The 21,526-nt window shown below is 53.4% G+C and overlaps 1 protein-coding gene across 1 annotated transcript; it reads right to left on the minus strand.

The window, feature by feature from the left end:
* Positions 1-86: 86 nt before the first annotated feature.
* On the minus strand, positions 87-20,884 carry LOC133350646 (NAD kinase 2, mitochondrial-like). The gene is made up of 12 exons (XM_061565248.1): positions 20,097-20,884; positions 17,397-17,485; positions 15,835-15,923; positions 14,847-14,928; positions 12,987-13,070; positions 11,908-12,044; positions 10,332-10,419; positions 9,918-10,013; positions 8,681-8,736; positions 8,037-8,090; positions 6,601-6,724; positions 87-3,369 (listed from the first exon to the last, which is right to left on the minus strand). The coding sequence occupies exons 1-12, from the start codon at positions 20,472-20,474 to the stop codon at positions 3,231-3,233; spliced, it is 1,416 nt and encodes a 471-aa protein (XP_061421232.1). The 5' UTR covers positions 20,475-20,884; the 3' UTR covers positions 87-3,230.
* Between the last annotated feature and the right edge of the window lie 642 nt (positions 20,885-21,526).

Consider the following 21,526-nt stretch of genomic DNA (forward strand, 5'->3'; position numbering starts at 1 on the left):
CCGCATCGAAAGAGCAATCGGATGTGCGCGGCAATCCACGGAAAGAGAGAAACGGAAATGAGTTGCACGATAATCGGGGACGGATGCAGAAAACACGTGTCTTTATTTCGTAATAAAAAAAACCCAATAAAACGGTTTCAAAGTTGGCTTGGCAATGTCCCTGGCAGCAAAAAAATCACTCCCGTCTAGCCAGAGGTTGCGTGACCGTAACAACGCAGCAGCACTGCACAGTCACGGAGCACGAGACAAAAGGACCCCGTGGAGGGCCCTGCGAACTCCACGTCCGTGGAACGAAATCGCCACAAACACGCGAAAGACCAACACACGGGGAGGGATGGCTGACCCACCCCCAGTTTCCTGAAAATGCCATTGAAAATATTGTTCTTCAAAATGCGTCAAACGTCGGGGGGTGAGGGAATCCGTTTCCTTACCGAGGATTGAAAAGGAGTTTTAAATACTTTGTGGCGGGCAACCGCACATTCAACGCACACCACACTTTAAACGTGAACCAACGGCAACGCGAAAAATATATTACGGCTCACGGCGTTTCTAGAAAGTTATAAGACACGGCGTTACCAGGTCAAAAACACTCCGCCCCCTAGGACCCGATCAGCGAGGCTCAGATGCCTGCGGCGACGGATGAACTCGGTTTGCGGGCACAAGTCCGTGTGAAGTTAAGTCAGGGGGGTCGCGTGAAATGAAGTTACGGGCTGCATTCAGCCCAGAGGCCGTCGGTTTGCAACCCCCCTGGTTTATGCGAAACAGCGAAAGGACACCACTCTGAAATATTTCTGACCGCACGCCGAATTCGTGAAACCCCACACAACTCAAAATTTTTTTTTTTTTACTTTTTGTATGAACGGAGGAATACTCAGCCAGGCAGTTCAGGAGTTCCAAACATCTCTCTGGCTGACAAGTCGAGCACACCCAACTAGTCCCACAGCTTCAGCTGGGATAGTTGAGAGCTGCGACAAAGGCACGTGTATGTCGATGACAGCTGCAGAGCAATGATCAAGTTGCAGGAATCGGGACACGTACCAACACCACACTAAGGTGTCTACAGAAGCACGTTTGTAATCAATGTATTATTACCTGCTACGTCACATGGATCGGAGGGCAATAAATGATGGCGATGATACGTAAGATGATATTGATAATCATGCATCACTCAAAATACTCGTGTCGTGATTGAGAATATAATGAATGGTATCGGTAAACAACACTGGTCAACAAAACAAAAAAACGTTTTTCTGGCCTGGACTTTTGCAGCTGTTTTAGACTAATTTCAGGGTGCTGATTCCAAATCTGATCTCAGATTTGCTCTATCACATCTCATTTTTATGCTATAGGCATACCCAATTTTCATTAATTTTACCCGAAATTAACTCTGTCACTCATGATTGCAAGTTGTTGCGAGTCTTGTGACTGCTTTAGTGTTAAGATATGGTGCTGTATTTTTAGGATAGTGTGTTTATAATATCATTTTATGTAGATATCCACATTTATTTAATATTTTTCTTCTGCAGTTTTTATTGAAAATGCAATATTTGATATCTCAAAAACCTGATGTGATCGACAAAAACTGATGCCAGATTTGGAATCAGCACCCCAAAATTACCTTAAAACCTTATGCCAGAAAACGTGTTGACCAGTGTTATTTACCTGCTACGTCACATGGATCGGAGGCCAAAGACATTTGACAATGCAAATGGAACAAGAGCCGAAAAGTGCACAAATAAGCATGGACAGGTTTGCGGTTTCAATTGTGACGAGAAGCCGAGAGGCACGCTTGGAGGAGAGAGCACATTGAGCGGGAATGAAAGTGGGCTTGAGCAGGACACGTCACGGCTAGGTGGTGCGATTGGGCCGGTGGGCGAGACTATGAGTGGAGTGGCAGCCACCACGGAGATTTGGTGGATGCGATGAAATCGTCGCTCGTGCAGGCGCTCGATGGATCATTAGATCGCGGGGACGGCGACGGCGCGGGGAGGACTTCACCTAACAGCGGATTGATCACGGCTGCCGATGACGACGACGATCTTGATAACAATGAAAACCATCGTAGCTCGGGCCGCAGCCGGCTCGGGAAGCGTGCTGACCGCAAGCACGGCGACTGGTTGGCAGTTTCCCTGCCAATGTGGCACAGGCCCCGAGTTCGGCGCTGTCCCCTCCATCGCTTTGGCGGCCGGCGCGATGGCCGCCCGCGGGCGTGGCGTATTGCGCAAGGTGCCACTCGACGGCGGTGGTGGCGGCAACGCGTTGAGGTAGCAGCGGTCGTAATTTCTATCCCCAGCACAAACACTTGGCACGGGAGTCAGACTTGCGAGGCAGCCGAGGAAAGGCGCCATCGGCATTAGGGTCTTCACGGGCACGGCGTTCAGTTGTGGCGCCACTCAAAAACATCTGGCCAGTGTCAAAAAAAGTTACGCAAATGTCGTCTCTCACACAGTGAGTGCCGTTAGCGATCACCTTTGAGGGCAGGAACGGCACTCGAGAGGGTGGGTGGGTGGCCAACACTATGCCCGGCCGCCTTTGTCTTGCGAGTGTCGATGTTGACACACCGCACAAGGTACTCATTTGAAGCCAAGTCGACCTACGGGAGGCCCAGGACCAGTTCAGATAATCGTCATTGGTGTCAACCGTGAGCACGCTAACCACTACACCACCTCACAATGCGCACACACGCACTCGCACACGCGCACACACACGCGCACACACACACAAAGGCGGGAAACCCCCCTACGAGCCAGGCCCAGTACACTATGTGGCCGATGACGATGACACAGACATCGTGACCAAGACTCGTCCGTCACCGTGCGCGCGCGCGGGGGGCGCCGAGGTGAGACTCTTGTTCTCCGGTTGATTTCGCGTGGATCCGATCGGTCGAGTAAACCGAGCCCGGTGACCGAGAGAGCGACCGATTACTTGAACAACCGGATCACAGCCCGGCCTGTCGCGTACTGGACATCTGTGTGAAAGAGAGCTTCACAGCCCCATCGGATTCGCCCCGCAGTATTAAATAAATATTCTGGATCTTCCGAGACACTGCAGGAGCCCTCCTGCCACCGCGGACGCGATGGCGGCGAACGCCTCTCAAATCCGCCTCCGGTTCCTCCCTCCGTGCGTAACGGGGGCGGTCGGGCAGCCAGTGGCGGCTGAGCGGTCAGGGCGGGGGAGAAGGGGGAGTGGGGTAGGGGGGGTAGGGGGGGGTAGGGGGTCGGCTCTCGTGGTCAGGGGTCCAGGTGCAGGGACTTGAGTGCATCGTCCGGGTGCGTGGAAAGCGTGGCCATCGCTCCGTCGTTGAACTCGAAGGAGGTCCCGCCATCGAGCACCAGGCAGGCGTCCCAGCACCGCGAGCGAATCGTCATCCTGACGATAGAGACAACAACGACGACGGCGACGACGATCGGCAAGCCAGCGAGTGTGCACAACAACAATATCCGGTGACACGTGTCGCCACGGTGGCGAGATGTTAACTACCTCGGCTGGTATACAGGAGGTCGTGGGTTCGATCCTGACCCTGACGTCTGTATATTTGGAGCTTGCGTCTCTCTCTCTCTCCGTGATCGCGTGGATTTTTCCCCGGGTCCTACGGTTTTTCTCTCCACATCTATAATCAGCATACATTGAGAGTATTTGGCTGCTAGAAATTTCCACGTGATAAGCCACTTCGTTGAGCTATCATTTGTGGCCAGGTCGTTTCTGAACAAGAGCTGTATAGCTCAGTGGGCTTTACCTGGTAAAAATATAAAAATAGTTTAATAGTTAAAGCAAATAAATGTCATAGTTTTTAGTTTAGCGAACCGACTATCCGGTGATGCCACTGCTGCTGCTGCGTTGCAGTGGTAAGCATAATGAACAAAACTACTCAACACGTTCGTCAATAAAAGCACTCTGTGTGTGTGTGTGGACTTAAAAAGAAAAACATATACAGTAGAAGCCCTCTTAACGACCACCCCTGTTAACGACTAATCGCTTAATGACGGGCCTCCATAGAGCCCAATGTGTAGTGAATAGTGTAGTGTATAGTGTAGTGTATAGTGTAGTGTATAGTCGTGTAGAGTAGTGTATAGTAGTGTAGTGTATAGTAGTGTAGTGTATAGTGTAGTGTATAGTAGTGTAGTGTATAGACGTGTAGTGTATAGTGTAGTGTATAGTAGTATAGCGCCTCCATAGAGCCAAATGTGTTCACTTACCGACCAGCCCCCTGTTAACGACGGGCTCTTGTAGGTACAGGAAATGCAATGATTAACCATGTTTCTCTTAATATTGTCTTTATAATGTTGTTAGTATATTTATGTATTAATATCAATTGTTTAAATATTATAAAGTACGTTTATTGGGTGAAAAAGGTAACTTTCGATGCTATCGGAACGAATTACGTCTTTGACGTGTATTTCTTCTCCGCGCTTAACGACCAAATCACTTAAGAATCGGTTTCGTGGAACCAATTACCGTCGTTAAGAGGGCTTCTACCGTATATAATAGGGAATGTTTCGGGCATCGGCCCTTCGTCACTGGGATGAGCTACCAGGACCCTTCACCAAATGAACCCTCAGCGCAGCCGGGGTGACGTGCCACAGGTTCATGACCGCGATAGGTGTCCAGACACCTATTGCTGCGTGGGTGGCATGGGTAGCGTGGGTGGTGTGGGTAACGTGGGTAGCGTGGGTGGTGTGGGTGGCGTGGGTGGTGTGGGTAACGTGGGTAGCATGGGTGGCGTGGGTAGCGTGGGTGGCGTGGGTGGTGTGGGTGGCGTGGGTGGTGTGGGTGGCGTGGGTAACGTGGGTGGCGTGGGTAACGTGGGTGGCGTGGGTGGTGTGGGTGGCGTGGGTGGTGTGGGTGGTGTGGGTGGCGTGGGTGGTGTGGGTAACGTGGGTAGCATGGGTGGCGTGGGTGGTGTGGGTGGCGTGGGTGGTGTGGGTGGTGTGGGTGGCGTGAGTGGTGTGGGTGGCGTGGGTGGTGTGGGTGGTGTGGGTGGTGTGGGTAGCATGGGTGGCGTGGGTAGCGTGGGTGGCGTGGGTGGTGTGGGTGGCGTGGGTGGTGTGGGTGGTGTGGGTAACGTGGGTAGCATGGGTGGCGTGGGTGGTGTGGGTGGCGTGGGTGGCGTGGGTGGTGTGGGTGGCGTGGGTGGCGTGGGTGGCGTGGGTGGCGTGGGTGGCGTGGGTGGCGTGGGTGGCGTGGGTGGTGTGAGTGGTGTGGGTAGCGTGGGTGGCGTGGGTGGTGTGGGTGGTGTGGGTGGTGTGGGTAACGTGGGTGGCGTGGGTGGCGTGGGTGGTGTGGGTGGCGTGGGTGGTGTTGGTAACGTGGGTGGCGTGGGTGGCGTGGGTGGCGTGGGTGGCGTGGGTGGTGTGGGTGGCGTGGGTGGCGTGGGTGGTGTGGGTGGCGTGGGTGGTGTGGGTGGCGTGGGTGGTGTTGGTAACGTGGGTGGCGTGGGTGGCGTGGGTGGCGTGGGTGGCGTGGGTGGTGTGGGTAGCGTGGGTGGTGTTGGTAACGTGGGTGGCGTGGGTGGTGTGGGTGGCGTGGGTGGCGTGGGTGGCGTGGGTGGCGTGGGTGGCGTGGGTAGCGTGGGTGGTGTGGGTGGCGTGGGTGGCGTGGGTGGTGTGGGTGGCGTGGGTGGCGTGGGTGGTGTGGGTGGCGTGGGTGGCGTGGGTGGCGTGGGTGGCGTGGGTGGCGTGGGTGGCGTGGGTGGCGTGGGTGGCGTGGGTGGTGTTGGTAACGTGGGTGGCGTGGGTGGTGTTGGTAACGTGGGTGGCGTGGGTGGCGTGGGTAGCGTGGGTGGCGTGGGTGGCGTGGGTGGCGTGGGTGGCGTGGGTGGCGTGGGTGGCGTGGGTAGCGTGGGTAGCGTGGGTAGCGTGGGTAGCGTGGGTGGTGTGGGTGGCGTGGGTGGCGTGGGTGGCGTGGGTGGCGTGGGTGGTGTTGGTAACGTGGGTGGCGTGGGTGGCGTGGGTAGCGTGGGTGGCGTGGGTGGCGTGGGTGGCGTGGGTGGCGTGGGTGGCGTGGGTAGCGTGGGTAGCGTGGGTGGTGTTGGTAACGTGGGTGGCGTGGGTGGCGTGGGTGGCGTGGGTGGCGTGGGTGGCGTGGGTGGCGTGGGTGGCGTGGGTGGCGTGGGTGGCGTGGGTGGCGTGGGTGGCGTGGGTGGCGTGGGTGGCGTGGGTGGCGTGGGTGGCGTGGGTGGCGTGGGTGGCGTGGGTGGTGTGGGTGGCGTGGGTGGCGTGGGTGGCGTGGGTGGCGTGGGTGGCGTGGGTGGCGTGGGTAGCGTGGGTAGCGTGGGTGGTGTGGGTGGCGTGGGTGGTGTGGGTGGCGTGGGTGGCGTGGGTAACGTGGGTGGCGTGGGTGGCGTGGGTAGCGTGGGTGGCGTGGGTAGCGTGGGTGGTGTGGGTGGCGTGGGTAGCGTGGGTGGTGTGGGTAGCGTGGGTAGCGTGGGTGGCGTGGGTAGCGTGGGTGGTGTTGGTAACGTGGGTGGTGTGGGTGGCGTGGGTAGCGTGGGTGGCGTGGGTAGCGTGGGTGGTGTTGGTAACGTGGGTGGTGTGGGTAATGTGGGTGGTGTGGGTGGCGTGGGTAGCGTGGGTGGCGTGGGTGGCGTGCCGGGTGGCGCACCTGGTGGCGTGGCCGTGCGGGCGGGAGTTGGAGAAAACGCGGTTGACGATCGGTTCCCGGATGCTGAAGAACATCTGCGGCTCCTCGGGGTCAAACACCAGCGAGGAGCAATACCGCTCCATCACTAGCGTGGAAAGACAGAGATCCACCGTTTGACAAGTGCTGTTACGGCGAGTAGCACCTATGAAGGCCCGGCACGGAACGCGAGTGGGCGGGTGGCCAGCACCGTGCCCGGCCACTTTTGTCTCCCGAACGGGCGATGTTTACGCATCGCACCAGGTACTTAATTGAGGCTGAGTCGACCTAGGCGAGGCCCAGGACCGGTTTAAATATTCGTCAACGATGTTGGCCGTGAGTGGGAATTGAATTCAGGTCGCCGGGTTCATAGCGCAGTGCGCTAACCATTGCACTACTGCTCCCCATCTAGCGCATGCACACACACACACACAAACAATCGAAGATTCTGCACACAGCCACCGACAACTACATTGAGCGATAGCCGTAGATTGAGTGTTACCCCCCACCCCCTGGCAAGCGTGGGTTAACTCTGGGCACTCCGGCTTCCTCCCACGTGTACAAACTCTCATTGATGGTGTTGACCAAACATCCAAATATAGGATCAAGAGAACTTGGGTGATTGCTGGCAGCGGTTCCGATTGCCCTCTTCCCCGTGGTTTCCCGTGCAAAAACCTGGGCCCGTTACAAATTCTGCAGCGTTCTGCGATGCAATTTTCGCGAATGACACTGTATAACATAAAACTATTATCATCACGGTGCACCGGAACGCAACACGCTGATAACAGTCGGCAGTTCAACCCACTAACTTAGCAAGGAAGTTCTTACAACAAGACCCATCGAGAGACTTGCGAGGGGTCCTGGTATTTAACGCTGGAAGGGCCCCCCCTCCCCCATCTTGTGAAAGGTAGTAACAATGCCCAGGCCTCGGCTGTAGCCGATGTTATAATATTTACGAATCCAACGCGTTTGTAAATGGTTTATTCGGGGCAGAGAACAAATAGAAATCGTTTCCACGAATGAAATAGGTGGCCGAGATATCGACCGCACGTTTACATTATCGTCATCGGCCATGATCAATCCGCTGCTGGATGTGGTAGCCCTTGGCAAGCCGTTGGCATCTATCGCGATCTTCCAAAGCAACTATCCATCTCGCACCTGGACACGAGCTCATATCATCGCTCTGTCTCCACGGTGGATGGGGAAGGGCCTTCGTCCATCGGTGGAATGATAAAGCGCAGTTAATTTTTTTTTTTGACTGAAGACTTCGTCCGCTAACGAAACTTAGCGATGGTCCGAGGGTGACACTGCCGCGTTCACTCATCCTGACAACGTCCTTGTGGACACGAGAAAGGTGCGTTGCGTACAGGAGGGGTGCGCACGCGTACGGCACTGACACAGTATGGGGACGCGGGACTGACCTGTCCTGCAGAAATCCGCGTCGTTGGGCATGGACTGTCCACTGATATCGGTAGCTGCAACGATACACAGGTTCACCGGCGAGGTCAAAAACGCACGCTCCTACGCACGCGTGCTACGCGGAACGGACAGCGCGCCGATCCCGGTACATCATCCCTCCTTCATAGTTCCACGATGGCAAACGTGGCCCGTGTGCGTGCAGCGTGTATCACGACAGAGATGTGCATTTAGTATTACAAAAACACGGTTATATCTGTGTGGAAGGTGTTTTATTTGTACGGGATAACATCTCTTCTTGGTTCTTTCGGTAAAGTCACGTGTGGCTGAAACGTCGTGAGAATTGTATTTAATGTTTTATTTTAATTATTTTATTATTTCCCTTCTACGTGACTTTACCGAAAGAACCAAGAAGACGAATCCCTGCAGTTCCGAAAGCTTTAAATCCAGACAAATCTCCTCCTTCACGTATCCATCCCTCCATATAAAACAAATGTATAAAAGTAAAAAAAAATATCCCATCAGCCGTAGGGCCTTCTGGGAGTGCATCAGCTCAGCAGCATTGGTTCAACACAAGCAAACTGGACCAGGTTCCACGTTCATCATCTTATCAGCAGTCAGGCTTGGTTGTGTAAAAAAATGGCCTTACCTATTTTTAGAACATCCTGCACCGTTTGACTGGCAATCTTATTGATGTTGTACGACCTGTGGATGACACACGCAGAGCCAATGGTTATGCAGGATGACCCAATTATAGACACCCCACCGATTTCCCATGGCCCACTTACTTCCCTTCTCTGGGTGGGGTACGGCAGCAGCCTGCAAGCGGCCCCCCTCTCTGGTTCAGTGCGGAACCACGACGAATGCCATCATATCAGCCTGGCGACCTGAACATCGATCAACGATCTCTCACCAGCATCAACAACCCGACCTTCCTTCTCAATGCTTTGTTGAACGCGGGAGTAAAGGTGCTGGGCAATGCGTCTTGAGATTAGTGGGAGGTCTGTGGGGAGAGGCTTCGAAATCTTATATTTATACAGCTTCTTTATCTAAGGTGCTTTACAAGGGTTATGAGTGATACAATGAGGGTAGCTAAAGGTGATACGGTGAATAGGGATGGGGTGCGGGGAGGGAGATTAGTGCGTACGAGAATTACGGGGGCAATCTAGAAATGGAGGGAATGATGGGCCAGGGAGAAGAGGTGGAGGCCTTGAGGGAGGAGCGGAAACTAGAAGGGAGGGTGCTTGCTTCATGCGGAGGGGAAGTTTATTTGTTCAACCCCCCCCCTCCGCTACATGGAGGTATATTTGACCATACTTCCCCATCTGGGAGGCACCAAATGACGGTTCACAAATCACTCGCCACTGATATTAGCCATTGCCGCGAGCGGAACTCGGGTCGCCGGGTTTATAGCGCAACGCGCTAACCACCGCGCCACTGCCCCCCATTAAACAGTACGGGTAGTGTCCCACACACACAGGCAAGACAAAGAAAAAGATGCCCTGCGTAGCCCACGCAGGCTGTTAAGGCAAGTGCTGCCGGGGCGGTGCACGAAGGGGGTGGCGTGCGGCCAGCACCACGTCCGGCACTGATGTTTTTTACACACCGTGCACCAGGTACTCAATTAAACGCCAAGTCGACCTCGGAGAGACCCAGGACCGGTTGCGGTATTTGCCACCAATGCTGATCGTGAGCCAGAATCGAACTCAGGTCTCCGGGCTCGGAGTGCAGCACGCTAGCCACTACGCCATCGCTCGGACACGCTCAGACACGCGCAGAGACGCTCAGAGACGCGTGCATGGCATGGGCCGCAATGCGTTGATACCACCGCAGGCCACGCTGGCGCGCCACGTGTGGGGTCTGCGGAGGCAGCAGCAATGGCCTACCAGGCGCTGGAGCCGCTGCCCGTGCACACGCTGACCCCGGAGCTCTTCTGCTTCTCCCAGGGGCCCCCGTCCACGCTCAGCTCGTAGTAGGAGGCCCTGGGTGCACACGTGAACGGGAGATGTGAACGTCTAAAAAAAGGTCACCACCGACGTTCGCTGCTCCCCGCACGCACACAGGCACACAAAGACTCCCTATGTAGCCCACGCAGGCTGTCGGGGAAGGTGCTGTTAGCGAGCACCTATGAAGGCCGGAACGGCAAACGAGGGGGGTGGGGATGGCCAGCCCTGCTCCCGGCCACTTTTGCCTCCCCGTCTTCCCAGTGGTGGTGTTTACACACTGCAACAGGTCCTCATTTAAGGCTGATTTTGCTGTAGACAGACGTGGGGCACACCGTGTCTCGGCATAGCAGTCACCTGGAGGAGATGGACTCGCCAATGTAGACTTCGTTCAACGCGCACACAGGAAGTCGCTTGGGCCCGCCCACCAACCCCAGTGTCGTCCCTGCCGACACAACAACACCAACGCCAAGATCGTCACCAGCCATGCTCTATCCACTGCCAGACGGAGCCCTCCTGAAGCATTCGCCAGCTATCACCAGCCGACTCCATCGCTCCATCTCTCCGCGTCGGACGTGCTCTCGGGCGCGTTCCCTCCTTTGGCTGCCGCTCCATCGCTTGTCTCCACCGTCGTCGTCTCTTCTCGCCGTGACGACGCGGCCTGCCCGAGGCCGCTCCCCTTTCTCGACAGTTCACGCGATGTCCATAACGTGCGCGAACTCTTTAATCCATGCGTTCCTCTCCTCCTGCCTCTCGTTGCTAACTCCAAGCGTGCGTAGAGGAGTAAAATGGGGACGTGACGTCATGTGTGCCGTCCAGTGCGATGACGTCACGGAACGTGACGTCATGCTCGCTGGGAGGCTCGATGACGTCATGTCTCGTGGAGTACTTAAGGGAGACCCCGTGACGAAAGCGGGGTCACTGTGGAAACGGGTAGAGTGAGAAGGGTAGAGAGGGAACCAGGGTGTTGTAAAGGGACAAAGTCGTGAGTCTGGAAGGACGCCGGTGGTAGCCGATAGAGGTGCTTCTCTCTCCGGTCGGTGGAGTCGGCAGAGTCCCCGATCCGACACGGAGAGAGAGACCGGAGCGAGCCGGGCAGGGACCGGGACTCAGCGTAGGACCCCTAACCCCTGGGAGTTGTGTACCCTTGTGTGTTAAGTTGCAACATCTTTGATAAACTTACGGCGAAAGCCGTTAACCTTCAAGCCGTCTCCGAGTGCGTCCTGGGAACTCCTCAACACATGCATCTCTCCAGGCTCATTTGTGCCCTTTTCATCTTTTTCCCCATTTTCTTTGTCAATGTGCAGGTTCCTAACCCATCTGTGGAACTATTTTAGTTTTTATTCATTCGTATGACTCCGTTACCCTGGGTGCTGCATACGTCACATCCTCCCACCCAAACCCTCATTGACACGCCGAGCAGCGGTGGACTCACCTTGAGACTGCACCCGAGACCAATCAAGGAAAAACAAAGCCAGCTGGGGCAGCACCCACTCCGGAGCACATGCAAATGCAGCACAACGCTTCATGAACATATATTTCACTTGTCGGTACCGCCTGCGCTGCCGTAACCTTAGCTGGTTCCAATTTATTTACGCGGCCAATAACAGCGAATCAAATGGTAATAAGTTGAAACTAATGGGGTTATCCAAGAGTTCCCCTTCTCTTTAACGCGTAAATACATTGGCACGACTGAAGTTTTTCTACGTTAGGCGGTACCGGTTTCTGCTCTGGCCCGTGGACTACAAGGTGGCACCAAGTGGCGCAAGGCGCCTACACACCCGCCCGCCCGCCCGCCCGCCTGCCTGCCCGCCCACCCGCCTGTCCGCCCGCCCGCCTGCCAGCCCACCCGCCTGTCCACCCGCCCGCCTGTCCGCCCGCCCGCCTGTCCACCCGCCCGCCTGTCCGCCCACCCGCCTGTCCACCCGGTCACCTGCGTGTTTGGCAGCGGCGGCCAGGTGCGCTGAGCGGTGCTGCGCCAGGCTCAGCTGTTGCTCGTGGAGGTCCACGGGCACGAGGCCAAGCCCCGAGCCGTCCGTCTCGACGCGGATGCGCTGGCGCCACAGGTACCTGGCCGCGATCGGGTCGCGGGCGCGCCAACACGAGCCTGGGTCAGAGCGCCGCCTCGGGGGGCTGGTTACGTTGGCGAATACTCCGTCTGGTGGCCAAGAGGGGTCACACTAGTCCCGTCGTCAAAAGACTCCAACTTTTCTGTGATTCATCTTCTTGGTTCTTTCGGTAAAGTCACGTAGAAGGGAAATAATAAAATAATTCTCGCGACGTTTCGGCCACAACGCAAGCAGCCATCCTCAGGTGAAGAACAGGTCTGTCGGGAAGACAGCGTCTGAAATTTATTTCGACAGACCTGTTCTTCACCTGAGGACGGCTGCTTGCGTTGTGGCCGAAACGTCGTGAGAATTATCTTATTATGTTTAATCTTTATTATTTCATTAATTCCCTTCTACGTGACTTTACCGAAAGAACCAAGAAGATGAATTCCTGCAGTCACGAAAGCTTTAAATCGAAATTTTCTGTGATTACCAATGTTTTTGTTGCTTTGTACTTCAGAGAAGAGATGGTGTTTGGCAGATGAGAAGAGGCCTGGACCTGAGCAGGTGCATTGTGTCACGGGATTACACCAGGAAGTCGTTGTGATTTCTTGGTTTCTGACCTGAAGCTGCTTGGCGCACACTCCAGCGAAACGGCGCGTAACTAATCGCGACCACATTTGATTGTGAAAACCCTTTAGCTCATGGTGAATGAGATGACCTTCATCGATAATGATCGGCATGTTAAACGCCTGCACACATGACAATTTCATTTGTTTGGCTATATCGGGCGGTGGAGAGTTACACAAATAACGTTCGGCCAGACCACTTCACGTGGGCGAACCCAAAAAAAACTATTACAAACCGTGGCATTGGCTGTGATAAACCTACTTAGACGTTGTGTTGCAATGGGTACGCCCAATGGTTGCGGCCTCAGCGGGCCATGTGCACGCCCGACACTCACCTGAAATCACCTTTCTGTAGCTTCCGCAGCGCGAGGGGCATGTTGGTGGTGTAGCAGACGGGCAGGCACAGGTGGCCCTGAGACCTACGGCAAACGGCAACAACAGCGGTAGCTTAATAACACCGGCACGTGATCCCCCGGCTCAACACGATTAGCACGGTTGGCTACGTACAGTGAGGAAAAAAAGTATTTGATCCCTTGCTGATTTTGTACGTTTGCCCACTGACAAAGAAATGATCAGTCTATAATTTTAATGGTAGGTTTATTTGAACAGTGAGAGACAGAATAACAACAACAAAATCCAGAAAAACGCATGTCAAAAATGTTATAAATCGATTTAAATAATTATAGACTGATCATTTCTTTGTCAGTGGGCAAACGTACAAAATCAGCAGGGGATCAAATACTTTTGTCCCTCACTGTATGGTGCGAAAGAAGTTCAACATACTTACAACCGTGAATTCCTACTCAAATGAGCAATGAGGTATGAATACTCATCTACTGTTTATGAGTGCTGAGCCAGTGGAGGGAATTCCATGTTCCTATGGCAGGGGCGGGTTTTTCCATAGGACAGCCACCACTGACTTCGCCATAAATAGATGTTCACTTTTATTGACCTCGGAGGGATGACGATGGGCCGCATCAACCCCCGCCAACCAGGATTTGACGTTGTAACATTCCGATTGCAAAAAAATGAAAATCGAATGTTTAGTTGTATATAGCGATGTCGTCGTTCATGCAAATTGCATCTCGCAGTCGCCGAGTAGGAACCACAGATAAGTTGTAAGGCTGGCCGTGCGGCGAGCCGTCGCCAAAGATTGCTCTGCAGTTCTCTACATCTTCTTGGTTCTTTCCGTAAAGTCACGTAGAAGGGAAGTAATAAAATAATAAAAATAAAACATAATAAAAATAATTCTCACGACGTTTCGGCCACAACGCAAGCAGCCGTCCTCAGGTGAAGACCAGGTCTGTCGGGGAGACAGACCTGGCCGTCCTCAGGTGAAGACCAGGTCTGTCGGGGAAACAGTGTCTGAATGAGACGCTGTCTTTTCGACAGACCTGGTCTTCAGACGCTGTCTCCCCGACAGACCTGGTCTTCACCTGAGGACGGCTGCTTGCGTTGTGGCCGAAACGTCGTGAGAATTATTTTATGTTTTATTTTTATAATTTTATTACTTCCCTTCTACGTGACTTTACCCGAAAGAACCAAGAAGATGAATCCCTGCAGTCACGAAAGCTTTAAATCGAAAGTTCTCTATATGTTAAGATATTTTTAGTCAATTAGTGAGTGTTTATACTGCATGTGTGAGCAAACCGGAGCACCGGAGAAAACCGACGAATGTTAGGGGGCGGGCGATCAGGATCGTGCAATACATTATTTTGGTGGCAAGGCGGTACATTGGTAACACTTGTGTGTTACAGCGAGAAGGGACTTGGGTTCGATTCCCAACTCTGGTGCTTTTCTGTAAGGAGTTCGAATGTTCTCCCTGTTGTGCATGGGTTTCTTCTGGGTTCTCCGGTTTACTTCCATGAAGAAAACGTAACTGTTATGGCCATAACTGTTATTGTCCCGATGCTGAAAATTGACACTGCAAATTACACATTTGGAATTAAACACAGAGGAGCAACATCGCCCCCTACTGCGTAACCTTGGCAGGACCCTCCTGAAACAGTCTTGAGACTCAGTGAGGTTGTCTGGGTAAACAAGCGTAATCATGAAAACAGTAATAATAATAAGTTGCAAGTGACGTCGGCCGTGGTCGGGAATCAAACTAAAGGTTACAGCGGAGTGCGCTAACCACGGCGCCACCACTCCACACCACCGCCTCACTGCACGGTGGCGTAGCCCTTGAAAAGTACCTCTCCGGATCGGTGTTGACACCAATGACTAGTTTCCTGGGGTCATGGACCTTGCTGGCAGCCAAGAGCAGCGTGCCGTCGCCTGCCACACAACCAGAGAGCAAACACAACACGCGCCTCCGTGAGCACTCCCAGGGGACGCTGCCGCATGGGAATCCTAACTCATTCTGCCAGGCAGAGGTATGAGAATTCTGGGCAGGGCGGTTCTGATATCACTCACCGCCAGAGGCCGCAACCGGGTACCCGATACCCGTACCCTACCCGATACCCGGCTACCCGTACCCGGCCGGGTACGGGTACGGGTAGCCGTTTGCGACCCTGGTGCGGCCGGGTACGGGTAGGCCGTGAGTCACTGGCGAGTAACCGTTTGTCACTCATTTCGGGTAGGGTATGGGTACGGGTAGGAAACGGAACCCGTACCCGGCCGGGTACGGGTACGGGTACCCATTTGCGACCCTGGTGCGGCCGGGTACGGGTAAGGAATCAAAACCCGTTTGCGACCTCTGCTCACCGCTGCGACATTCACCACGCCAGTGCACCGACACCCGTGCCACCGACCGCTCCACGCTTGTATGTGCGACACGGAAACGATACGCCAATGCTGCATTTAGGCCAACGAATTGAACAAAACTACGCGAACGAGACGCAGCAAAGGCGGAACGATACATACGAGGTGACCAGGGGCGTAGCGTGGTTGGCATGTGCCCTGGTGCAAGAAATCATATGCCCCCCTGTCCCCCCCTATCCAATATCCCCCCCCCCTCCACCACCTATTCGTATCCCAGTGCCTGGACCCATCCGGCCCGTGGGCCACGGTGGATTTGCACCGCCCGCACACTCGATAGCTACGCCACTGTCAGCCGCCTTGACTGAGAGAAACGACTGCTCATCGCCGCGTTGGCGTAGAGCCACGCACCACGATGCACTTGGGCACGGGGACTTGACAACGAGCACGGAGGCGCGCCCCCCGCCCCCCCAACACACGCACCTCCCGCAGAGATGATGGTGTCAGCCCAACTGACGTCCTGCTCGCAGTAGTCGTGCCTCTTCACCACGCGCACCTCCACGCCGCCCTCCCTGCAAGACAACGCGCGTATGTTGGCGCAACAAAGATTCCTGAATCCATCTGCGTGGAGCTCTGCAAATGATTCCCTGCGTACGCGAGTTGGGGATTTATCTGCGTTCTGCCGGGTTCTCTGGGTTTCCGTCCACATGACGCCAAACGCCCGTGAATGAGTGTCGAGACTCAGTGACGGTTTGCCTGGGTGGATTCAAGGACATTACTTTACAGGGGAAACGATGGTGCATTGGTTCCTGCACCGCACGATAAACCCAGCAACACGAGTTTGGGAGTCCCTGGCGAGCACGGTAAAGTATGGTCAAACATTCCCAATGACCGACATGGTGTGGGGAGGCCTAGATCCAGCAGTGGATTGACAGAGGGGCTGTAAATGATAAATTATTAATGTATGAAGAACATAATGCAATCCCCGCAGCCACCAGTTGCACCTCGAGTCCCCACAATAACTCAAACAAATGAATGAATCACTAAACCGGAATCTCTTCATTGCATCACTCGGGGAGGGGTGGAGAGGGAATTTATCCACTCGGCAATGTACAACCTGCCCCGATGGGGACTTTTATAAATACATTTGGCAGGCAAGACAAAGATCTCCCGTATAGCCTTCAACAGACTGTTGGGTCAAGTGCTGTTAGCGAGCACCAATCAAGGCCGGCACCGCACACGAGGTGGGTGGGTGGTCAGCACCACGCCCGGCCGTCTTCGTAACCCGAGTGGGGATGTTTACACAACGCACCAGGTATTCATTTGAGGCTGAACCGATCTAGGGGAGGCCCAGGACCGGTTCAGATAATCGTCTCTTGGCGATGGCTGTGAGCGGGAATCGAACTCGGGTCGTCGGGTTAGTTGTGCAGCGCGCTAATCACTGCACCACCGCTCCCACTTGGTTGGCAACAACACATTAACACCCACCTTGGTGTGTGTGTTTTAATGTGTCACATTAACATACCCACCTTGTTGTCTGTGTTAATGTGTCACACACTCACCTTGGTGACACATTAACACCCACCTTGGTGTGTGTTAATGTGTCACACACACCCACCTTGGTGACACCTCGGTGTCTGTGTTAATGTGTCACACACACACACCTTGGTGACACATTAACACACCCACCTTGATGTGTGTGTTAATGTGTCACACACACACCTCGGGGTGTGTGTTAATGTGTCACACACACACACACACCTTGGTTACTTCTGTCACTACAAGACGTTCCTTGCAGTGACACAAGTGACTGACACTGACAAAATTAGAAACCCAGTGTTGTTGCCAATTTAGTGCAGCTCAAGACGCTCGGAGTGGCGCACAGACAATTTGTTGTTTGCAGGCCGTTACAAAAGCGTTCGGCCCTTTATGTGGCCGGGGCGAAGCGAAGTCTTGGGTCGTGTCTGGCCCCCCACAGGCCGTATGGGACCCCACCACCACCACCGCCGCCGCCGTGCAAGACAGCAGCAGAGGCCGGCACGTACTGCAGGCTGCTGATGAGGTGAAGGACGTGCTTTCGGTGGACGTGGTAGCGCTCCAGAAGGCCGCCGTAGTTGGAGCCCCGCAATGCCAGCTACCGAGAACAGGTGCACACAGAGAGAGAGAGAGACTGAGCTCAACAACAAACTATAAACTACATTTCGATTTAAAGCTTTCGTGACTGCAGGGATTCATCTTCTTGGTTCTTTCGGTAAAGTCACGTAGAATGGAAATAATAAAATAATAAAAATAAAACATAATAAAATAATTATCACGACGTTTCGGCCACAACGCAAGCAGCCGTCCTCAGGTGAAGAACAGGTCTGAATTGGTCTATAATAAGGTAATAAGGTAGAGCACTGATAAGGGGTTGACAGGTAATAGTGTATAGTGTAGTGTATAGGATGAACGTTGAGATTTGTCAAGGCACGGGGTGACCAATAAAATCTTAATTGGTCTGTAATAAGACAGCGTCTTTCCGACAGACCTGTTCTTCACCTGAGGACGGCTGCTTGCATTGTGGCCAAAACGTCGTGAGAATTATTTTATCATGTTTTATTGTTATTATTGTATTATTTCTACAAACTACATATTTTTTTTACTTGAGCATATTGGCACAAGACTAGAAGAAAGTGGAAACAACTGATATGTACAGAGGACACCTACGCACTATCTGCCCAGTGATGGTGATGATTTTCCATATTTTACCAGGTAAGGCCCACTGAGCAATGCAGCTCTTTTTCAGAAGCAACCGGGCCACAAATGATAACTCAACGAAGTGGCTTATCACGTGGACATTTATAGCAGTCAAACACTCTCAACGCATGTTTCTAAATATGACGGAAAAAAACAGAGGACCCGGAGAAAGATCCACACTACCACGGGGAAATAGACATGCAAACTCCAAATATACAGCAGGCATCAGGATCGAACCCACGATGACCTTGTGTCAATTTGTGTTGTGTTTCTCCCTTGTGATGGGACTTTGTAGGATGAACGTTGAGATTTGTCAGGGCACGGGGTGACCAATAAGGTCTGAATTAGTCTGTAATAAGGTAGGGCACTGATAAGGCGTTGACAGGTATATAGTATAGAGTACAGCAGAGGAGTGTATAGTGTATAGTCAGGGCACGGGGTGACCAATAAAGTCTGAATTGGTCTGTAATAAGGTAGGCACTGATTAGGCGTTGACAGGTATATAGTATAGAGTACAGCAGAGGAGTGTATAGTGTATAGTCAGGGCACGGGGTGACCAATAAAGTCTGAATTGGTCTATAATAAGGTAGGCACTGATTAGGGGTTGACAGGTATATAGTATAGAGTACATTATAGTAGTGTATAGTGTAGTGTATAGGATGAACGTTGAGATTTGTCAGGGCACGAGATGACCAATTAAGTCTGAATTGGTCTGTAATAAGGTAGGCACTGATTAGGGGTTGACAGGTCTGCAATAGTCTAAAGAGATTTTTCTGCTCAAACGTTGCGAGTCAGGTGAGTGAGCGTGGTGAGTGGTTGGTGCATGTGTCTGTAAGGTGAGCACAGGGTGAGGGGTCCTCACCAGTTGCCTAAAGTTCTTCCTCAAGGAGTGTGGTGAGGAGTGTGGTCAGGAGCGTGGTGAGGAGCGTGGGGAGTGGTGGTGAGTGTTGTGGTGAATGTTGGTGAGTGTTGCGGTGAGTGGTGGTGAGCGTTGGTGAGTGGTGGTGAGTGTTGGTGAGTGTTGTGGTGTTGGTGAGTGTTGTGGTGAGTGTTGGTGAGTGGTGGTGAGTGTGTGGTGAGTGGTGGTGAGTATTGGTGAGTGTTGTGGTGAGTGTTGGTGAGGTTGGTGAGTGTTGTGGTGAGTGGTGGTGAGTGTTGGCGAGTGGTGGTGAGTGTTGGTGAGGGTGGTGAGTGTTGGTGAGTGTGGTGGCGAGTGTTGTGGTGAGTGTTGGTGAGAGTGGTGGTGAGTGTTGTGGTGAGTGGTGGTGAGTGTTGGTGAGTGTGGTGGTGAGTGTTGTGGTGAGCGTTGGCGAGTGGTGGTGAGTGTTGGTGAGTGTTGGTGAGTGGTGATGAGTGTTGTGGTGAGCGGTGGTGAGTGTTGGTGAGTGTGGTGGTGAGTGTTGTGGTGAGTGGTGGTGAGTGTGGTGGTGAGTGTTGTGGTGAGTGTTGGTGAGTGTTGTGGTGAGTGTTGTGGTGAGTGTTGGAGTGAGTGTTGGTGAGTGAGTGTTGGTGAGTGGTGTGGTGAGTGGTGGTGAGTGTTGTGGTGAGTGGTGGTGAGTTGTGGTGAGTGTTGGAGTGAGTGTTGGTGAGTGGTGTGGTGAGTGGTGGTGAGTGTTGTGGTGAGTGGTGGTGAGTGTGGTGGTGAGTGTTGGTGAGTGGTGGTGAGTGTTGTGGCGAGTGTTGGCGAGTTGTGGTGAGTGTATGGTGAGCGTTGGCGAGTGTTGTGGTGAGGGTGGTGAGTGTAGTGGTGAGTGTTGGTGAGAGTGGTGATGAGTGTAGTGGTGAGTGTTGTGGTGAGTAGTGATGAGTGTTGGTGAGTGTAGTGGTGAGTGTTGGTGAGAGCGTTGGTGAGTGTTGGCGAGTGTGCCAATGCACACGACGCGTGCAGGACAAGGTGACAGAGCCGAGTCGCATGCCCGCTGTGAAGATGCGAGCCGCGTGTGTTGAGTTTCGCTACAACGCCGCTCTTCGCTCCTCACATGGTGAGGGTGAGTGCACCTGTTGCTCACCAGCTGCCTGAGGTCTTCCTCGGACAGGGCGGCGCATTTGTATCGCTGCTGCTCGAACTCGTAGCGGGTCGTCTTCTCGAGCACCAGAGCCCGGGCCACGCGGGGCGGCTCCGTGGAGCCTGCGCCTTTCCTGCCCGGCCCGCCGGGAAAGTGACGCCTCGCCGGGCAGGCGCAGTCCGACCGACCGCCTCCCTCGGGGTCCACGCGGCCCGATGGTTTCGCAGCAGTCGCAGATGTCGTCGTCTTTCCGATAGAAGCAGGCAAACCGGGTTGTGGTGGTGGTGATGATGGTGGTGAAGTGTGGGGACAGGGAGAGACACTCAGGGCTCTGCGGCCCAGAGGGGATAAGAGGAAACCCGAACAGAGAAGTCGCCGCATGGCACCGCTGAGTGAGTGCGAGGTAGTGAGATTGTCCCCTGCTCCTCCTCCTGCTCCACCACCACCTCTCCTCCTGTCACCCTTTCACAACTGTTCCCCACTTCTCTCCTTTCCTATCAAGCTCGAGCCCTGCAAGTGCTCTCCCACCACCAGTAGTTCAACCACGCTCTCTCCTCCTCTGCTGTTCTCTTCCTCATTCCTGGCTGCCCCGGGTCCTCTCCTCCACCCCTCCTCGGTCCTGTCCTTCAGTCATCTAAACCCTTATCATTCATGGTCTCAATGTCCTCACCTACTGCCCACTCTGTTAATCAAGTCTCCCGTTAACCCTCCCCCATCTGCAACCACACCAACTCCTCTCTCATCTCATTCACTTGATACAGCTGTCGTGGCTGTGACGGTTCCACCTGAAGACGGAAGCTTGTGTTGCCTCCGAAACGTCGTGATTTTTATTTTATTTTTATTAATTTTAATGTTTTTTACCTACGTGACTTTACCGAAAAAACCTAAGAATATCTCATCATCCTGTCTTCCACAATAGATCTACTCTCTCTCTCCTCCCACTCCCAAATCCTTTCAACAATCAAGGACCCTGACTATACTTTAAAAACGATACATTTGATAATTGTTTTTTTTTTACCTTTTTATCTGGCAATAAAACTGACACCTTTTTTACAATGAGTCATGTTTGCACAGACCACAATACCTGCAGTCGGAATGCAAACAAAAAACATAACTCTGATAATGTATGCACTGTCCTTGAAGTTGATTGGTCCACACCCGAGACAGCTTTCTTTAGAGCCTAGTCTCAAATGGTGTTGGACCAGATGACGCCAAAAGGCGCACGACTCAAAGACAATGCACCAGAAAGCTGTCTCGGGTGTGGACCAATCAATTTCAAGGACAGTGCATACATTATCAGTTATGTTTTTTGTTTGCATTCCGACTGCAGGTATTGTGGTCAACGCAAACATGACTCCTAAAAAAAGGTGTCAGTTTTATTGCCAGATAAAAGGGTAAAAAGCCAATTATCATATTTTGCTACTGGCAAATGC

This window comes from Lethenteron reissneri, chromosome 4 (assembly GCF_015708825.2).
Source record: "Lethenteron reissneri isolate LAM-NWPU_2019-01 chromosome 4, ASM1570882v1, whole genome shotgun sequence".
Taxonomy (NCBI): domain Eukaryota; kingdom Metazoa; phylum Chordata; class Hyperoartia; order Petromyzontiformes; family Petromyzontidae; genus Lethenteron; species Lethenteron reissneri.